General features: G+C 38.2%; 1 protein-coding gene across 3 annotated transcripts; it reads right to left on the reverse strand.

Annotated features, from left to right (window-relative positions):
- Positions 1-1,954: 1,954 nt before the first annotated feature.
- Positions 1,955-21,730, reverse strand: nat10 (N-acetyltransferase 10). Of its 3 annotated transcripts, none has more exons than XM_036561452.1 (28): positions 21,248-21,730; positions 20,429-20,520; positions 20,150-20,321; positions 19,935-20,057; positions 19,791-19,852; positions 19,591-19,705; positions 19,407-19,514; positions 16,644-16,777; positions 16,444-16,537; positions 15,607-15,705; positions 15,317-15,453; positions 13,681-13,805; positions 10,927-11,077; positions 9,502-9,598; positions 9,306-9,422; positions 8,631-8,732; positions 8,431-8,505; positions 8,176-8,292; positions 7,832-7,965; positions 7,664-7,712; positions 7,390-7,480; positions 6,053-6,163; positions 5,790-5,962; positions 5,583-5,702; positions 3,248-3,346; positions 2,999-3,072; positions 2,520-2,600; positions 2,196-2,408 (listed from the first exon to the last, which is right to left on the reverse strand). In XM_036561452.1, exons 1-28 carry the CDS (start codon positions 21,359-21,361, stop codon positions 2,303-2,305), a joined length of 3,072 nt encoding a protein of 1,023 aa, XP_036417345.1. In that variant the 5' UTR covers positions 21,362-21,730; the 3' UTR covers positions 2,196-2,302. The 3 variants fall into 3 exon arrangements, with proteins under 3 accessions (XP_036417342.1, XP_036417345.1, XP_036417344.1); XM_036561451.1 differs by having other exon boundaries at positions 5,583-5,962; positions 21,248-21,373; positions 21,603-21,725; XM_036561449.1 differs by having other exon boundaries at positions 1,955-2,408; positions 5,583-5,962.
- Between the last annotated feature and the right edge of the window lie 184 nt (positions 21,731-21,914).

Here is a 21,914-nt window from a genome sequence, read left to right on the forward strand (position 1 = left end):
AAACATGAATGCCATATTGCAAAATTCATAATTCTTTATAGTTTTAATCCTTGTACATAGTAAATGCCAGAGAGCTTTCTGCTTCAAATGAACCAAAAAAGTGAGCAAACAGAGCAAATCTACTGAGAAACAGTAACTTAGTTGTGCCCATGGTAGAGATGAAACGATATTAAAATTTCATATCACGATTATCATGACCAGAATTATCACGATTATCGATATTATCGCAATATTGTTCAAAAGCGAAAGATACACAAACTGAAATTCGTTTCACCATTACTATTATTATTACTGTTGTAAATTATTATTATTACTGCTGTAATTATTATTATTATTATTATTAATTACAATAATTAGGGATTTCCCTGCATAGAGAATTAAATCTCCACCAACTCTGAGGTGGGTCTTAATGGAAAATTATTACTTCTAAGAAGTGCTGCACTCGGGGGATTTCTGTCCGAACTGCAACTGCAGCATTATTGTGCCGTTGTGGCGCTGTACCCCTAATCAATACAGTGCACCAGGAAAAACAGCCAAAATCACAGAGGAACTGCATGACCGCGCTGTGAGCTGCAGACAGTGTAGAACTCACACAGTGTGTCTTCACCTGTGGAGCTGCTTCTCTAAAAGCATTTTAAAACTAAAACATAACTTAAAATTAACATGCATCTGAGCTGCGGCAGAAACACTCCTAAAGTTTAATCTCTGAAACTCTGCTTTTCCCAAAAGCGGCACAGCGTTTACTCGCGCGAGGTCCCGTCTCAAAGCACACTATCTTCCCTATGTAGTGCACTTCGTAGATCATGAAATAGCAAATCCTTCACCCAAAGAGTGCAGGAAATGTTCGACTAAGTCATCTATAATCAACATTAACAACAGGTTACTAATTCCCTATTTAAAACTCAACTGCTTGTTAATGATGATTGTGTTTGTTTGAACAGTAGCGCACTATGTAGGGGACACAGTGATTTGAGACAGTGTTATTCTCTTCTCAGAAAGTAAACACTGCAAGCGAGAAAGGGGAGCTGTGCAGATTGAACTTTTGCAGCGTCTCGTTCCAGAGCTTGTGTGACTGTTAACTCAGAGCTCATTTTGGAGACACTGCTCAACAGAAATATGTGTTAAAGGCTTTAGTTTCGATTCACAGTTGATTCACCGATTGTTTTTCTTTTTTTTTTTTGACGCTAAAAGCTTCATTTTATATTATTAACGAACCATAAGCATAAGTTAAACCACACAGACCATGACATTCCTTCTACTTCGAAGTCCCCACAGACTTCTCCATTAAAGTTGACCTTGCATTCTCTAAAAAGTAGCGGGTGGTGGTCGCAAAGATGACTCGTAAGGTTTGATGTGTTGCCCCCTTTCGCCGCTATTTTCTTTCGGCCTGTTCTGCAGACAGGGTGGTCATCTTCAATTAACTCTCCTTCTGTATTCTTATAAAACCCAAAATATGATCAAACGTCAGACTTGGTCTTCTTAGAAGGCTGAAGTATCTCGGAATCTCTGTCACTACATTCCGCCATGTTCTCTCTTCTCTCCCACAGAGCTGCGTCTGAGAGATGATTCTGCCTTTGTTTGACTCTGTAAAGCGAGTTTTTCACACCGCGGTAATCGACCGCGGTTTTAACGGTACTTTAAAGTTCAAACGGTACTACTAACCGTCATTAATTTTACCGCGGTTTACCGTGAAACCGGTTACCGTTTCATCTCTAGCCCATGGTCAAAACAATGATTAAAAACAGACCTAGCAATTAACTGGGCTGAAAATGAGCAGTTTCCAGTATAATTACTCATTATTAATAATCTTTTAATAATGAGTAACTTTATGAAATAGGGCATTCAATGAAAATAATGGATGACAGTTCAACATGGCAATAAAACCACATGCTTTGGCTTATGACACATGACAAATAAAAATGAGAAATAGCTCAACAAGGACACCTCATGAGGATACTTTTAACAAATGGTTTATTCACTCATTGTAGAGTGTATCTTACAGTTACAGTACATGGGCCAAATGATCCAAAAAAATGAATGACCAAGTGTGCTGTCAAACATGAAAAAAAATAAATAAAAAAAGCACTTCCATTTCAGGCACAACCTTTTAAACAACCTTTTTTTTCCCCCAGCACATCCACCAATCATCCAACCATATTTAATGATTCGACTAAACCAGTCTACTCAATTCAACCATCAATCTGAAATTCTTTAGATAAAAAAATGGCTTTGGGTTATACCCATTTTTGTTACATTATATATGTATTTAGCAAAACAGGTAAGTGAGCAGTTTATACAAAAGTTACACCTTATTTCCAAATTTGTCCTTTTTATCCTTATTTTGCTTCAACTTCTTGCCTTGCCACTGGTCTTTCTTATTTGGGCCATCTAATTTTCTTTTCTTGTCACTAAAAGAAAAAATACAGATAAATAAAAACAAAAAAACGCACAGTCATTACTACAGGCAGTGTTCTTCTGAAAACATGCAGGTTGCCAGAGGTCTTTCATTTCTATCTTACCTCTTTATGCTGACGATAGCTGTGTGACCTGCTGTCTTCAGCACTTGGTCCCATTCTTCATCGTCTCCTCGGATCATGTACCTGTTTGGAGTAGTCATTACAGAAAAAGCAAATAAGAAACTGTTTTAGTTATTTAGTCCTTGGCGCATCAGCTTTATTTTGCCCTTCAACTTATAAAAACTGGTGAAGAACTGAAAGATTTTACTGCAAGAGAAATTAGAACATTACCACTGCTGCAAATAAACATTGCCAAGCCATAGGCTGTTAGTGTTAGGTGTATTTAAGAGCTCTGAGAGCCTAATTCTAAACACTGCTTTCTCTCCTGAAAATGTTCTGCTGTGGCAATTTTGGGAAAGCCATCCCTGCCATAAATTACCTAAAACAATACATGGACTGTGTTCACACTAAATGAAGTCTGAACTCTCCTACTGACAAGGTGTGGTGCAATACAGGCTATATTAATTGCTTTAGACACTTACTGGGAAAGATCCATATCCTTAATCTTTTCCATGTCCTTTTTGTGTTTCTCTTGGAACTCTTTAGCTGCCTCATCCTGAAGGCAAAGAAAAGGAGAAAACATAGAAATACCATTAATTCAAGACTTTACTTGAAACCAACAGCTACAACTTCTGAATTTACTACTACAGGAGAACAACACTTGGAGTGAATTAAGTCGACTGGTTAATTTGCCAAAATATCAGGGCTGAATTCTCAGAAGAGCTCCATACCAGATCCTCATGCAATGGCCGACTAGTTGGCTCCATGATAACGTCTTTGACGGCAACCATTTCTGCCTCAACTGCCTTCTCTTGGAGGATGTTGAAGAACTGCAGAAAAGCATAAACAAAAAAAATGATTTCTACACAGCAAAGTTTTATGCTTGCCAAGATTTAAAATCTCAGGTCTGGAAATATGAGATTAATTATCTTGTTTTAAAAGTTATCTACCAGTTTTTATCTTCAAATGTCTTTTACGCTACAATTCGTTAGGAAATCCTAAAACTGAGTTACATTAAAGTAAAACAAAAATTGTTTCAAGGTTCAGCGACACAAACTATTTAATAGCTTGATTTAAGAAATCGCACATTAGGCATGTTAAAAAAAAAAAAAATACATTTTTATTCAGTGTCAAAGACCCAACATGCTTCACCTGCCAGGAAAAGAAAGTATACTTTGATTTTGACTGTTCAAACTTAGGTGACCCTAGCTTCTTAGAGATTTAATGCCACTTTATCTGTCTGTCTTTCACTTGATGTTGTGCACCTGTACCTGATTTGGCAAGCTAGGATATCTATTTTAAGAAACTCCGAGGGTGTTCCTGGTTTCTTTCTCACTAAGCTCTACCCATTCACTTTGGTGAACTGCCCTCACCTGATGAGCAGCAGCCCCACCCCCCTCATTCTATCCCTATGAAACCCTGCGTCTCTGCCGCTTTCACCAACTGGCAGCATGAGCAGTGTTCTTTACAAAATGTGGAAGCGTGATGTGTGGTTGTTCTGATGTAAATTTGACATACTTAGACATACTGACAAGTTTAATGTTTCTAATGTTAATTTGTTATATTCACATGAAATTGTTTAGGATTTTGTAATATAGATTTCTTTAATTAGTATTTGATTGCTGATAATATGGCTTGGTTTATTTTCTGTTTTGTAGTGAATTTAAGCCATTCAGATTGTGTACATCCAGACTGTGTGAATCTCCTCTGGTTTGTGTAAAACCACAAAATTGTGAACCATCTACTTTGTTGAGCAGATTCTTCAGTAAAGAAAGATTTAAGTATCCTCTGTGTCTGTGTTTTAAACAAACACACCATAGTGTAACCTAACTTCAGAACCAATTCCATCTCAGCTAGAACATCCAGTTTTTCTTCAGTTTCCTCTGCTCGTTTTTTTCATTCCCTGTTCATTGCCTTAAAATTATGAACACAAAAAAATTAGAATTATTTGCTAATATTCAATGTATTTCACTTATTACTGTGCTGTAGCAAGTGTGATCTCAAGATCAGTAATAAGACCAAAACCAGAGTTTTCTACTTATTTCAAATGTTTTTATTACTTTTCAGAGCCTACTTATTTCTAAACTGGAACCACCTTATTTTAAGATGTCTTGTCAAGTAAAATTATCTTGCTGCATGAACAGATAATTTCACTAGTAGTATATCCTTCTCAAATTGTGTTTATTTCTTGTATTTTAGCTCATCTTTTTTGCTGTTTAATAGTGTATTTTCACCTTTGAGTCGACAGCCAACTTTACATTCAACAGTCAACCAACAACATCTTTGACTTTTAAAGTCAGCAAAAACAGGAAAAAAAAGATAAAATAAATTAGGTTGCGGCAGAGAACGTCTCGTTTTTTCAACTCTGAAAACAGTTTGCTAGCTAACTCTCCTAATTTTCCTGCTGGCTTTTGTGATTGTGAGTGAAAGAATGGATGTCTTCTCTCTCCCCGTATATCAATGTCAACATTGCCACCTAGTGAAGTAGCAATTGTTCAAAGTTTAGGGCTCTGCTGATTATACCAAATTTAGAAACAGAAGAGAATAATGATTTTTTGATCTTTTGATTCTGATAATTATCATTTTAATCACCAATGCCTAAAAACTGCTTTCTGGGTTGCTCGACATAACATACCACTTCTCAACCATGCTGCGGTTTGCAACGAGATTCATCCAAATGGGTGTGCAGCTTAGCAATGTGCAGCTGTTATGGCTTTATCACCCAACACTAATCTTGACCTCCAATTTTAAGACAAAAGGCATTAGAATTTACTTTGATTGAGGATTTGGCAAAGTAACACACTTGGCAAAGCTTGTGAGGATTTATGAAATAAACACTCAAATATTTCATAGGCCTCAAGTAAAAGCAAAGCCACATTTTGTTCTTCAGCCACAGCAATTTGTCTACAACATCAATCTGTATATTTGCATCACACCTACTTAGAGGATGACTTCATGTCTTTTTTATGTATTCCTGAAAGCTCTTGCTTTTGGTTTCAATTTGCAAAAAACGTAGTTTTGACAACAGCGGAGACATATCATTCTTATGTTATGCTTTTGCCTCACCTGTACCACCTTGCGGATGAGACGGTTGAATAGGCCCATGAGCTGAGAGCTGGGCAGCTCAATCTCCTTCTCCAGGTCATCTATAGCTTTGTGCTGCAGTCCAAGTCCCAAGAGCAGAGCCTGGAAGAGAGTGATAAAATTAAACATAGACCCAAACCCAAATGCACACTGGTGGGTGGAAACTGTTAAAGCCAAGCACACACTCACAGACTGAGCAGCAGAAAGCGAAATACTGCCCAGCTGTTTGAGGAAGAACATCCGGGCCACGACAGGGACCATGTCCATAATGAGATGATAGTCAACCATGTTCCTGGAGTACATCTCTAAACGCTTCAGATCGTATGGGGTGAACTGGGCAGCTAACTCCATGCTGGTGAGCGCTAAGATAAAGATGAAATACACAGTTATCTGGATAAACCAGAACACCAGAAAAACCAGAAAGTGTTGAAGCGAGCCATTAGGGTGCATACTTGCTGGACTGTCTTCTTTGACGTTCTTGTTCTGCAGTATGTTCAGGGCTAAAGTGGGGCTAAAACTGCTGAACTGATAGGACAGCAGAGAAAGAAACCTTCGCCGGAAATCTGCAGAATAAAACAAGAATTTTTAGATTGATTTCCACATGCAAAAGTCTGTTCTTAGATTAAATTGTCAATTCTACACTGAAAAGTGTTCAAGAACACAAATATTAGAATAAAAAGTGCAGACCCCCAAGAACTTCTACTTATTTTAGTTGAAAATCTAATCTAACATCCTGATCTACTCAAAATCTGTGTCTGAACCGAATATATACAATACACACACACACACACACACACACACACACACAACCTGCATACATTATATATCTATAAATACATACACATACATACACACACACACCCCCGATCAGGTCAGGCATAACATTATGACCACTTCTATGTTTCTACGCTAATTGTCCATTTTATCAGCTCCACTTACTATATAGGTGCACTTTGTAGTTCTACAATTACAGACTGTAGTCCATCTGTTTCTCTGCATACTTTGTTAGCCCCTTTTTACCCTGTTCAGTGGTCAGGACCCCCATGGACCCTCACAGAGCAGGTACTATTTGGGTGGTGGATCATTCTCAGCACTGCAGTAACACTGATGTGGTGGTGGTGTGTTAGTGTGTGTTGTGCTGGTCTGAGTGTATCAGACACAGCAGTGCTGCTGGAGGTTTTAAACACCTCACCTCAGTATCACTGCTAGACTGAGAGTAGTCCACCAACCAAAAATATCCAGCCAACAGTGTCCTGTGGGCAGCGTTCTGTGACCACTGATGAAGGACTAGAGGAAGCCCAACACAAACTGTGCAGCAGCAGATGAGCTATCGTCTCTGACTTTACATCTACAAGGTGGACTGACAAGGTAGGAGTGTCTAATAGAGTGGACAGTGAGTGGACACACTGTTTAAAAACTTCAGCAGCACTGCTGTGTCTGATCCACTCAGACCAGCGCAAGTTTACAGAGGATGGCTTACAGGAAGATAGATCAAGACAGGCTAAGAATAGAAACTACTGTTGAGGGTAAAAGACATACGATATACTGTGATATACTGTGATATCTGAATATTTCTTGTGGATTAAGAAAAAGATGTAACTTGATAATATATTAGTCTAACAATGTGCTTAAAACATGATTGAAAACATGAATTAAATTATAACATTCATATTTGGACCTCTATACCCAAAAACATTGCAATACAACACTATCAAATTTTCCACCCTTTGTGTGCACCCAAGTGCATAAGATAAATCAGTTCTGTAGAAATACGTGTAAGGAGACTCACCTTTCCAGAAGGCAGGCAGCCACTGTCCTGCTGAATCCTCTGTGTTCAGCTCTTTTAACATTACACAGGAGTGCTCTCCTGTCAGGTCATTCTGGAAATCAAAATAAGTTCATGTTAATCTTGCATAGCAATATTCAATGGACAGAGTTCGAAGAGACAGACACACTGCATTACAACCTCACATTTCAATGCTGTCTTATTGCTGGTAAGAAGCAGCAATGCAAATTTGCATCAAATGAATGTTGTAAAACAACAAGAATGGCTCTTTGCTTACTGGAGTTTGTCTTAAATAAACTGGAACAAAGCCAGCCTTCTTCCAGAATCTGTGAATGGAGAGAAAAGAAGCTGAGCAAAAGATGCTGGTGTATTTGTGAAAAGCTTCAAGTGTGATGCAAGTGCATAAATGGTATATATATATATGTTTGCACATGATTATATTTACTTGAGCAGTTGTGGTGTGAGACCATATGACACTCCTAAGTAGTCCAGCCTCTCTGCTGTCCTCTCATTCAGTTTCAACAAGAGGGGTGGCAGGTCTGTCCGGGGAGACACTACCTCTTCCAAAAGGCTGACAGCCTATGTACAAATACAAGGTGAATACCTTCAGAATAGCTCCGATGGGGGTGTGAATGTCTTTTTCTACAAAATTACCTTCCAAGCATATTAACAAACTGAGTTGAGAGATCTTTTTTTTAGTTCTATCCATTATACTTCAATAATTATAGTCCCAAAACCCTAAAAAAGCCACTCTCAGAGATATAGTAAAACACTCTGCGTGCACATTACCTCACTGCTGACTGAGTTAATTGTACTGGCATTTGGCTGTTCTCGCTCATCTAGGGGAGGAAACTGTCCCTCATAGTAACGCTGCAACAGCTGCAGAGCACGGCTCCCGTAACCCATCTGAGAAAGTTCATCCAGATCAAAACAAACACTTTGACTAATGGTAATGTAATGTAATTACACAGCATTTTACGTCACTTCATTTAATTTCAGTTCTGCATTACTGAAAAAAGACAAAATAAGATGGCATATGCTTACCCCCTGGTAGTCTGGGTTTACTGCAATTCGGACCACCCTTCCCCCTGAGAGGCCGCCAAACTCAGAATCTTGAAACTAAACCCACAAAACAGCACTTAAACTTAGTCTTTACTGATCAAAATTATAACAAAAATGAAATCAGAAACTGAGTAGTAACTTAGGACATAATGACTGGTGGTAAGGTTAAGATTTTCCGATACCTGCTCTGATACAGTCCAGGGGATGAGGTCCCCTGCCGCTTTCTTTCCTCTGGATAAGCTGTTGAGGATCGACTGACGGGAAATTTCACCCTCCAGACATACCTTCAAGCAAAGGTGAAACCTGATCAGTATGAGGTTTAAATTGCCTTTTGCAAGCGAATGCTAGCAAAAAGAACCCAATTCAATACCTTTAAAGCATAATTAGTCCTGGTTAGCTGAATTTACTGTAGCGCAGTATGTGAAACATTAAACAAAAATTATTGCACTTTTTAAAATGAGGCAGAACCTTATCAAACATTAGAAAACGAAATATATTGTGACTGAGTACTGTGAAAAAGCTTTCAGATATCATGATATTTTTCATGACATTTTTACTATACCATCCAACCCCTGTATCCATCAGTCTATACAACAGCCTTGCTGTTTTGGACTCTAACAATGGTTTGATTCTTACTGTACAGATGACTGAAGGTTTAAGACTATACATTCACTAGGACAATTTAATTTGGTTATCCTTTAGACTCATCCTTATGATTATAATTTAGGGCAGAAAAAGCATGTAAATTTTATAGGGACACAACAGTGAAACAGCTTTAATTCAAGGTTTCTCAATGTAGAATTGTACTTGAAGTATACTTTTAATATTTCCCCAATACAAGGTGCCAATTTGTATACCTGCAAAACTGCTAAAACTTCTGGCAAAGAATTGTGTGTTGGTGGAACAGGAGGCAAGAGACAGAAGAGATGATGAGCTGGAGCATCTGAGAGCAACTGCAGGTCATTGGGCGAATTCTGCAGAGAAACATTTACAGTCAATGCACATTTCATATGACTTTGTCCAGAAAAATTTAGGACAGAACAGTATACCCACCTTATAGTGAGACGCTACATAGAGGGCCATGAGACGCTGGAGGAAGGCCTCAGAGGCTTTATGGTAACAGAATAAAGTATCTCTGTTCACATAGTACCTGTAATAAGAGACTAAGGAAAACGACAATGATCATGCACTAAATACCTTCTACACGTTTGCTCTGTAGAATAAAGTTAGTATCTATTATTACTTGTTCATAAAGTATGTATAATCTTTGTTAGTTTTGTCCTCAAGTTAGTTTGACTTTGACAGAAGTGGTTACTTCACAATTGTTAACAGTTATTAGTTTGTAGCTGATGTGGTGTTGGTTACATATTTGTGGAGCTCTGTCACGTTGCAGCGCTGTAACGATACTGTGATTTGCGGCTTGTTTGTGAACATTTTGTTATTTGCTGTTTTTACAACAGCAGACTCTCTCACCCACACACACTTCTTCCTATTGATTAGTGTCTGTGCAGCTGCTTTTAAATTACAAATTAGGAAAGTTTACTCCTCTTCTTCTCCCCTGAGCTTTAAGGCCCGATCCCATTTCACCCCTTGCCCCTACCACTTAGCCCTTAGCCCTCTGTTTTGCGCGTTCACGTCTAGGGTTAGAGTGTCCCAATTTTTGTTGAGATAGAGGAGTAGGGCGAAGTGTTAGGGCTACATGGCCCTCCAAACGAAGGTTTATCAGAGTCTCACTCCAAACGTAGTGTTACGAGAAAGACAAACCGGCAAGATGGCTGCGCGAGCGACCAAAGAAACCCCCAAATGTAAGTATTTTCTCAGTTAAAAAATTACAATAACCACTGTATTATCTTAGTTTATTATCTGTCGTTTCAATGTATTATGGTCGTTTTCTTCATAACAGCGTAAAAAATGACTAATAACATGCTAATGTCTTGGTACCTAGCTAGCAAATTTCCCAGTCCAGCATTTCCCAGTCCAGCTCAAATAGTCCTGACGCCTGAAGCGCCAGAATGTAACTGCTGCACCATTTAAGGTGGAACGGGAAAAGTCGAACAAGCTGGTGAACAGCTGACTTCAGCTTCGTATCACCAAAGAATTAGGGGTGGATGATTATAAATAACTGTCTTATACCCCCTCTTTGAAAGCATATGATGCCCTAAATGCAGCGAGGTTGCTGAACTTTTCCCTTCTCTGCTATTACTGAAGACTAGTAGCCTCTTAGTAAAGCATATTTGAGGGTTGTCCCATTTCGGCACGATTTCAACCACTACACAAGAAAAGAAGTTGTAGCGGTGGGAGAAATGGGATTGGGCCTATGAAGCACCTCAGGATAAACCTACATAATACAGGCCTAACATTACTCATTTGTTATAATTCAGCATATTTAGTGGAATGTGTCAGCATCATAAACATTTGAAGTTGGACAGATTTACATAGAGTTGGTTATGCATGTTGGATGCATACGATGGAGGATACAGGTCACAGGTTTCAGGCAGGGGACAACCTGAGATGATGCGCGGCACACTCAGGCAGTCCAGACACAAGAGTTCATTTAGCCATTTTTCCACAGGGTCTCCTGGAGCGTAGCGGATGGACTCATGAAGAGACACCTCATGGAGAGAGCGCGCTGCAGAGTAGGGTTTACAAATTAGGAATTCGGTCACATTTGATAGCTGGTAATTATTTACTTCTCACATCTACTGGCATTGCTTATAAACATTTATGTACAACTGACTTTGAAATTGTTATTATAAAATGATTTCCAACCGTAACAACATGACATTCAGTTACTTTTGTGCATATTGTATTAAATTTTAAATTTATTATAGTTCCCTGTACTCTTTAAAAGACTATAAAACAAATAACATCTTAATTCAGTTTTTGTATTATACAACCCTGTTTCCGAAAAAGTTGGGACACTGTGCAGAATGTAAATAACAACAGAATGCAATGACGTGCAAATCATTTAAATCCTATATTTATTTGAAAATAGTACAAAGCCAACGTATAATGTTTAAACTTGTTTTTTTGAAAAATATATGCACATTTAGAATTTGATGCCAGATACAAGTTTAAAAAAAAGTTGGGACAGGCCAACTAATTAGGTGGAGAGATCTACGATGACTCCTGCAGAACACACTACCCACGATTTTGTCAAAACCCACTGGGGGCTAACTTTTTAGTTTCCAGTCACGCTAAAATTGCAGGAGTGCTAACCAGAGAATTTGTAATGAGAATTTTTTAATTGGTTCTGGTACAGACTGCATAATTCAAACATTCTGGCTCAATGTTTGCTGTTGGTGGTGCCACAACAACTCAACAAATTTGAAATTATTGTGAGAAAGTGTGCGTTTCAAACACCAGCAGATTCATAAACATTATCTGTGCCTTGCGTGCTGTGTGTTCCATTCCATGCAAAAGAAGCAGCAAAGGAATAACTACTGGCATAGCTTACAGCTTTGCAACTGTAATATCCTCCAAAGAGCATATGTTTGCTCATAAAAATAGGCTACATAGCAAATAGGACATATCTGAGCTTATCCCTACCTTCCACAAGACTTTTCTGAAAGCCAGATGTAAATACCGTTTATTTTGTGTCACTGACTAATAAGGATATTTAGGTAGTTAGATACAACCAAGTTGCCCAACATCAGGTCAGTATGATGCTGTTTTATGGTTATGCTACCTATAATACCCATGTTAAATGTGGGAATAAAACATGACTTGTTATACACACTACTAAATGTCCCAAAACCACATAAGGACAGTTCAGTGAGTTTAACAGCTGATTTCATGTGCACACTTGACAATTCCAGTGTAGACATCCACTCATTCAAAACATCAATGTCAATTCACTATTTCACTTTTTTAGAACATAAGCACAAATCAACTTTGGATATGAATCACAGGAAAAGTAGGCTTGCTTGTTTGAGAAGGAACAGGACGATGGCTTGATGTGTTGCAGAATTGCATAGCAAATCTGAACACCTTGTAGAATCACATACAATTTATAAAAGAGAAATATGCCAAAACAGCAGACACTACGCATTTCGAAATTTATTGGAAAGTAGATAGAATGACAAAGTATACATGGACTGACAAGGAAAAAGTAGTTTTGTTTACTAGATCTCCTTTTTAATCGGTTCATAAAGTTTCTTTTTTCTTTTTCATTTTTATTAATTTCATTGCTGTTTTACTTGTTCCAATTAATAAGCAATGTCCCACTTTTTATTTCTATCACTACGCACAAAATGCAACCAACATAATACCGAGCAATTCTATTCTACTAGTCACTTGTGCTTAACTAGTGGCAAATAATGCTCTATAATGGACACAAACTGTAAGTTTGTGCCTATAAGGGATGTGCCTCAGTCTGTCAGCTGTATCACTCAGCAGCGGGGTCCCGTGGCCCTATATGCTTCAACCAAGCCAGAAAAAAACTAAAACGTGCTGCTGCTGACACCATGAACGACAATAATATTTACTAAACTTTGGCAGAGTCTGACGCTCACAGATGCAGTGTGAGTTAACAAGACAAATGATTTCCGATGCGAAACAACATTCAGAGCCAGGGAAACTGCCGTGTGCTTATGTGTACATACACCACAGGTTTATCTATATACTGTTTAGTTCCGTTTTGAACTATTTTTCACAATTAAGTCATTTTACATTTACTTAAGTTGTTTAACATACTAAATATGTACAGTAAATAAACAAAAATAGGTTTTTGTATCTATTATACATAATCCTACAAATAAATGCCATCTAGTCAAGCTGAGTATGTTTTGTTTGTGACTTAGAACATTTTTTTTGGATAGTAGATACAATGAAAAAGTATATGTGGACTGATAAGGAAAAAACTTTTGTTTACTAGATCTCCTTTTGATTGATTCATTAAGTTTTATTGTTTTTATTCATTTCATTCCTGTTTTATTTGCCCCAATAATAATCCAATTCCAATGTTCCACTACTAATTTCTATCACTATGCACAAAATACCAAGCAATTCTATGGTAATAGTCACTTGTGCTTAATTGGTGGAAAACAATGCTCTATAATGGACATAAACACATTATAAGTTGTAATTTTCATGAGTGAGGCATTTCTTTATGACTAGGCCTAGGGTTGTCATTCTAAAAGGCTTTGGGTTTTTTTGGTTTCGCATTAAAGAATAGGGAAACAGAGATGGTACTGTGACAGTTTAGCTAGTACAACATACAATTTACAGTACCTGCTGCCAGCCTGGCTGTGTTGGTTGTTTTGTTTTCAGCTGAGAGACTCTGTTGGCTATCACTGCTTTGCTGCCTGAGCTGCTGAATCAGCTTGAGAGACAGGGAGCGTCCTGTGCCCTCATACCTGCACACAGATGAACAGCACACAACTTGGAAATTACTGGATGCTTACAACAAGAAATTACTATGGAAATTACTGGACGCTTATCAGTGTTATTATATTATTATATACGTTACTATAAAATAAACTACAAATACTTTGCATTTTTGGAGAAATATTTAGTTTTGACTGAATTTTTAGATTCAGTTTGTATTTGAACGATACAATGCCAGTTCGACGACATAGCAAATCCAGGCCAACTACACTAAACTGAAGCCTAGTCCCAGAAGCCACACCCGTGGCCCTTTGGTCCACAATTATGCATACACATGAGACTGTAGGGCGTTCCATGTCTCAGTTAGGTGATCAAAGGCATGCCAAGAGCACCCTCTATGCATCCCTAAGTGAAGGCCACAACGATGCAGACAGCCTCTTACACAAAATTTCTTGAGATACAGGTAAGCGCCAGAGCGGAAGGTTTTGTTTACAGCTTCAATATATCAGGAAAGGAAGATATTCAGATGTTTGTTTATCAATTTACCTTGTAACTGAGCTGCATTATGATTATAGTCTGAATAAAGCCACTGTATAAAAATGAATTACTTTTTTTTTTTTCCCTAATAAAACAATCCAAAAATGATTGCCTTGCTGCACATGGCGAGCCTGCACACTGCAAGAGTCTGTCCCAAATGCATGTGTTTAAATTTAAAGTTCTCAAGACCTCTTGCTCTATAGGTCTGCACGTCTCCAAAGAGAGGACCACAGGGTTTCGGACACCATTTGGGACCAAGCCTCCGAATCCTTGAAAATGTCACACATTTGATTTTTAGTTTTCAAGTAGTGTTGCACTGATATCATATTGGTATTGGCACCCATACTGGCACTCAGCAGTACCAGTATCGGTGACTGAGATACTGATATCTTTGATCAACAACACGAACAAGACAAATGACTTGAGAAATTCAAATGTGAAACAACATTAAGCACAGTTTTTGCAGAGCTAGAGAAACTGCTGTGTGCTTACATGTACACAACTATTTTTCACAATGAAGTCATCTTACATTTACTTAAGTTGTTTAACAAACTACATATATATTATAAATAAACAAAAATAGGTTTTCAGAAGTATCTAATATACATAATCCAACAAATAAATGCCATTCGCATCTAATATATATACCCCAACAAGTAAATGCCACCTAGTTAAGTTGAGAATGTTTTATTTGCGACTCAGAACATAGATTTTACCTAAACAAAACATTTTGAAAATGTAGTTCTATAAATACCAGGATGTATAGTTTAGTTAAGTTAGATAGAGTTAGTATTGATACCACTGCTCTGTATTGGCATAAATTTAAGGATCAAATATTGGTCTTAGTATAGGAAGGGAAAAAGTGGTATTAGTGCACCTCTAGTTCCAAATTTCAAGCCACTTGTACCTGGGATAGAAACCATCACCTCCAAATAAGATTCAGTTCAGTCTGAATGCTCACAAGTAGACTGCAAACACACACTATAAAACATGGCATACTGACCCATTGACTGTAGACGCCATGAAGATGAGATAAGGCCCGAGCAGTTTCTTCACCAGAAGCAAGGGAATAGCAGCAGCTTCATCAATGACCACCAACTCTGCCTGACCCAGCTTGACAGCATCAGCAGGATGGATGTACTGTAGATCACAGCTCAGGTCAGCATTAAAGTCACAAACAGCATACATGACAAGAGTATTGATCAATAACATTGTTTTCTGCACTGCACTATACAGACAATAAAAACAGAAATTAACAAACATAAAATACATCCAAGAGAGAAGTAAATCTACCTGAATGGTCTGTCGATGTTCCTTGAAGATGTTGACTCTGACCACAGCTTTATTGAACTCAGGGTTTAAAGACTGGATTATTTCATAATCTAGATGTTCCTGCCAAACAAATATAATTTAGTTTCCAAACAAATATATTTCCCTGACATTACAAGTTTACAGTCCAACTGTGAACAGACTATCAAGGAATACATTGTAGGTAACATAATGAGGAGAAAGCTACTGGAGCTCATCTTTCCTTTACAATCCCATGTGCTGACCATAACAAAAGTACTCTCCTACTGTTTCAAAACCACCATTGCAAAAAATCTAGAAAACCGATTTGAAAATATTGGGATAGAATAGTCGCAACAGATTAGGTTAAGAGTCGAAAGGACATACATAAATGCTAAAATTGGGAACTGAACAAGGAGTTCTTTTATTACAAAAACAGTAAATTACATATTACATATGCCCAATCTAAGTAACCTGAAATAAAAAGAAAAAAATACATCCTTTACTTTCATGTCAAAACCATCTTCGCATGTTTAATCAAAGTTGCGAGCGTGCAAAAAAAAAAAAAAATAATAATGAATTAATTAATTAATTAAAAAAAAACAACAATGCTGATGTCCCTGTACTACTGCGAGCATGGCTGATCAAGCATGGCATTTTATTGCATTTTATCATATCACTTATGTGGAAATAATAAGCCCTGTCTGTTACTTCTGAAGAGGCTAAAGTCTAGTGATTACAAATTGGGAACACATGTTGTACCTTATATTAACAAAGAGCAATTCACAGACCAATACTATGGCTTGTCAAAATGGCATGTTGGTTTGAAATGAAGATTATCACCTGATACTGAAGGGCATCAAAGCCTTTGAATATGAACTCAAACAATGTGTGCAAGTTGTCTGGGCTGGGGGATGTGACAAAGATGTTGGAATACCTGTAATAAACGAATAGAGAGATCACAGCGTTATCACAAAGTTAAGAAGAATAGCTAAAAAATCAGATGAGCTCACCCCCTATACAGAATATCCTTTAGTACATACCCAAAGGCAACAGCTCCCGCAATAGCCAGCCCCAGCGCTGCAGACTTGCCCCGGCCTCTGGCAGCAGTGAGGGCTACAGTGCTCCGTAGAGTCTTTTCTGAAATCGCTTCGATGAACTTCAGCACAGCTTTAGCCTACACTCACAATAAAATAATAAAAAAAATGGAATTCATACTCATACACACACACACTGGGTGATAAAACAATACAATAATTAGCGCAATATAACTTTCCTGGATATAAACATAAGAAATAATCAAGAAATGTTTGATATAATAGACCATTCTAACACTTCCGCAATCTAGTCCTGGTGGCGTTTTCTACTACAAGGAAAGCAACACTACTCTGTTGTCACCATGAGTGGGCGCACTTCCACGTTTTTTCACATGATTAGACAATGGACGGGGCAAAGACTAAAATGCGTTGCCAAATATCCTTTGGTGACGTCTGAAACGTGGGGTTATACGTCCCCTGTTTGAGTGAAGCAATTGGTGATCTGTTCTCCTGTGAACAAGTGTGAGTGATGAGATAATCAAAAGTACAGTGGCATAACTGTACTGGCTTAGAGTGAACTCACTTCTTTCCTTACATCCCAACAAGCTTTAGCAGCATTAAATCATGTATGCTACACACAACTACAGTGAAGTGGTCTGTGTGTTACAGTGCTCAGTCACGTTTTAGTATTAATGCATTCCAAGCTTTTTTTTTTAGCAGCTGGCTAACTTGAAGCAGCGCTCCGTCACTCACAGCACAGCCAAAATGATGCTATTGTAGTGAACTACAGTGATCAAACAAAACAAAAAAACGTACCTAAAAGAAGGGCATTGTTTTTCTGGTGCTAGAGAATCACACTGCAGTTACACTGCTTTTACACAGTGAGTATCAGATATATTGCAGTTCTTCCACCCCTCAAACTACTCCAACAGAATAGAGAAATCCAAAAGTCTGCTAACTTGCATTTTAATACTGTGATATACTCTGACATAGATGTAGTAGGAGTGATGGGAGAAAGGCAGCGCGATACATCACTGATGTACCGAGCCAGCTAATGTTTGCTGTATGTACTAAGCCAACATTGTTGAGAAACAAAATAGTTTAACACTTGTAACCAGATAGCCTAGCACTCGTCACCAGACAGCTAAAAATAATGTTTTCCTTGTAAGTTAGGAATATTACAAAAATCGCAGCTGTGCTGTGCCAGCTGGTAAAAACAGCTAATCTGGGAAATGAACCACTCAGGAGCAAAAATCAGCCTTTAAAATAGTGGTTTGACATATCATGATAAATATCGTTATCAACTTTTTTATTGTAATAACATTTTGCCCATATTGCCCAGCCCTACCGACAGGTTGTTAAGTATCCCCATTGCCGATACCGATATTGCGGTATCAGCGCCGATACAGATACTGCATTGTGCAACATTAAAAATTAGTCAAACAAATGAATCAACCACAGTTGTATTTCTAGTTCACACCTAGGCTGTGTCTAAAGTGTAACAAATATTACCCACTCAGTCTGTTTTTCAGAGATAGGTAGGTGCTTGGTCATGTTTGCTAAAGGTATAACAATAACTAACACAGAATTCAAAAATCAAAAAAATGAAATGTTTAAAACAGTGTACTGAAATTTACACCTCAGCCTCTCCTAGGGTCTTTATATCGGCACCTTCCTTCGAGATTAAGGTAGACATCTGGGTGCAACCTTTCAGAGCAAAATGGGAGGGAAGGGGCTTATGGTATAACATGCACACACCCTCAAATGACTACATTTTTTTCTTCAAGTCACCTATAAATTTTAAGGGATGCAATTTTTGAAGCTTATTTTGTTTTTTACAAAGATTTTACAAAATCTTCTGTGCATTGTTACCTGTATTTTGCGCAAACATCTGTTTGTGTTTCACTTGTACAATGGTTACTAGGCCTGGGCAACAGGGCAATACAATTGGATATCGTCGCTAATGGACAAGTAGCCTGATGGTAATGTGTTTAGAAAAGAGAACTAAACTGAAAGAGAATGAGGGAGGACTAATTTACTGTAAAACACTTTGTAAATATGTTGGGAAATTGTGGTTCACAAAGTGTGCGGGTGCGTGTTTTTTCTGTCAGAGAGAGAGAGAGAGAGAGAGAGAGAGAGAGAGAGAGAGAGAGAGAGGAGAAGAAGAAGAAGAAGAAGAAGAAGCAGTTTCCTTAAGAAGTTCTGTTAGTTCTCTCTACTACCCACTGTAATGCTTGCTTTACTTACTGCAAGGTTCTTCCTTTTTTACTTGTTTTATTTAACGTTAAGTTTAGCTTGAATGCAAAGAACCAACAAATGGCATTCTGCTCTAGAACTTCAACTTGCTTAAAACTGATTTGCTGCAGTAATACAACTAAGCAAAAAAAAAAATGCGTTTGCTGTAACATTTACTATAATTACAAGTGAAGTAGTTTTCAAAAGATTTTGGGTTACTAGGACGAGGTTAAGCACATTTTTCAGCCTAACAGAGATGGAAAGTAAAATTAAAAATAATTGTTACGGTACTTAACCACTTTACCCCTTAATAGTGCTGTTTTATTTTTTTTTTCCATTTTAAGTATAATTAACAACTCAATTCATCACTCAACTTCTAATTTAGTCTAACTAATCTTATATAAATAGCTGCTGTGTTACTTCACCATTTCCTTTTCAATTTTGTTATTTTAGAAACCCAAACTTAACACAAATCCAGAACAAGCTCTTGATTGACAGCACTTCTCAGACAATACCTAGTTCTTTTAAGCATACCTGGTCCATGGTTCTGCAGCAGTCCACTAGAACACCAACTGGTTGTGTGTCTTGCAGGGATTCTTTCAGGTCCTTCAGCTCCTGTTCTCGTGCTGACAGACCATCTTCCTGTTGGTAAGAGCCACAGATCATGAAGAATAGCTGTCCAAGTAAATGGACAAGGAACACTGTTGGAAAAACATACCTGTGTTTTAAGTGGGACAGGTTTGATGTTGGCAATGTGCTTGGAGATTGGCAGAACACTGAGTTGATCATCAATGACAACACAGGTCTTACAGGAGGAGAGGGATAAGATAAACCTGTGAAGGCAAAAATGTAACAGTGAGTTGATATTAAGCTGATGTTTTGCTTTAAGAAGATAACCCGAGACACCACTCCACTCACCTTTCATTGAACCTTCCAACAACATCCTGATGAGCCTCAGTCCGGTAGCGTGAATGGACATCCTGACAGAGATCATGGACAATCACAATCACACTTGGAGTCACAAACATTCAAAACATTTCCAACACGCAACAAGCCACTTACCATTGTCATAGTATACAGCTGCTTCAATGAGTTCACAGTCCTCAGCAAAATCACCACAATGCCTCCACCTTCCACTGTCTCAATAGTCCGAGCCAAGAGGTTGGGAGTTAGGGCCTCAAAATCCTTTAAGGAAGAACAAAAAGGAAATATACTTTAACATCAATCCAAAAAAAAAAACTGGATTTCATATAAAGAACTCAGCATCATAAACCAACCTGTAGAACACACATGCCATATGTGTTTCCCAAGATTTTGTGAGTTTCGCTGTAGTAACAGTAGCGGATGTTAGTGGCAGCAATGAAAAGTTCAAAGGGGTCATCCTGTTTAAGGTTTAGAGTGCCTGTTTTGATCTTTTTCTGCAGCTGCCGCATCCTCTTCTTGCGATTACTGCAAAATGAACCCGTTAAGACAAACGAGCTGAGAGTCAAAAGAGCACACGTTTTTTTTACATGGAAATTAAAACCATATGTACATTGTGAAACCTGTGATCATACCTGCTGAAGCCAAGCTCCTTCTTATAACACCAGAGGACTGATGGTCGTGCTCGCACAGTGGCTTTGGAGAGCATGTGGTGCAGAATAACAACCTATGGTATATTTACCACAGCTTTAACTGACAGTGTTTACACCAAGTGGGCACAGTAACCTAAAACCATCCTCAAAATATTTTGACTTGACCAAACTATTGTCTAAAGTGGATCTAAAAACAACAACAAAACAAAAAACACAAGCAAGGGTAAAGCATCTAGTCAAAAAACTCCTCAAAGTACTGAATTCCCTACAGAACTGTAGTGGAACTTCTTAGAACATCTAGAAACTAAGCGCATGGAAACGGAGGTTTGTTAAGTGTTATGCTTCTCTTTTTATGACACTTAGTCTCAAAGCTCGAAAGTGACAGGTGTGAAAAGTTTCATGACAGTCCAAAGGCTCTTGTACTTTACAAGACAAAAAGGAATTACAGTAACTCAATGTCAATGATAAACTATGGTACAAAGTGGATTTATTTCCTAATAATTTAGCAAGTAGTCATATGTTCATTCAAATCCAGTGGCGTAACTAATGGCAGTGCAGGTGGGATAGTTGCACTGGATACCTTGTATCACTACTACTTACCCTTGTCTCTTTAGTAGCTATGATAACTTCAACTACATTACTGAACTTACAGCAAATACACAACAGCAAAAGCAAATACACAGGGGAAATTACATTTAATTAGATATTTTCACACAAGTGATACCGATTACATGTAACTAGTTACTACCCACCGTTGTTCTTACCCAAATTCTAAACTGACTTAAGTTTGCAGTAACTTACCTGGTCTCTGCCGTGGTCGCCCACTATGACAAACATCGTGCGATGCTGCTGTGCGACTCCATTTTCGATCTGGACGCGAATACGATTATCGACCTTCTTCCGAACTGTCGCCATGCCTTTCAGAACCTGCTCACAGAAGAATTACCATTTAGGTCTGCTAAGCCACGGTGGACGAAGGCACAACGGTCAGATCAGAGAACTAACCAAGCTACGTTAACGAGCAATAATTTAGTTTTACAAAATTCTGTTCAGTGTTGCATTTCCCACGCTAACATGGGGCTTTAAATCATGCTGACTACACCGACAGCGACTATCATACCAGTGCACAAAAGCAAAATGACCGCATGAATAATACCTAAAGACGTTAATCGGAAAGATTTCTATAAAATCAACAAGTCCTCTAAAGCGAACATCGCGCACGCACACACCGCTACACGCACGTGGAACTACAGCGCCGTAGGAGACGTCAGTGATTCTGCGACTCAATGAGGACCCAAAAGGACCCGAGGCCATAGCTGTCCGTACAATGGCCTCTACGGTTTACCATCATTTACAACAATGTATTACAAAATTTAGGCTGCGGATTTCGACTCCATAAATAGTGCCATTGAAATGAAATGGTTAAAAAAAAATCTTTTGGTGTCCCAAAATATTTTTTGGTTTTGTA

This window comes from Colossoma macropomum, unplaced genomic scaffold, assembly GCF_904425465.1.
Source record: "Colossoma macropomum unplaced genomic scaffold, Colossoma_macropomum, whole genome shotgun sequence".
NCBI classification, from domain to species: Eukaryota; Metazoa; Chordata; class Actinopteri; order Characiformes; family Serrasalmidae; genus Colossoma; species Colossoma macropomum.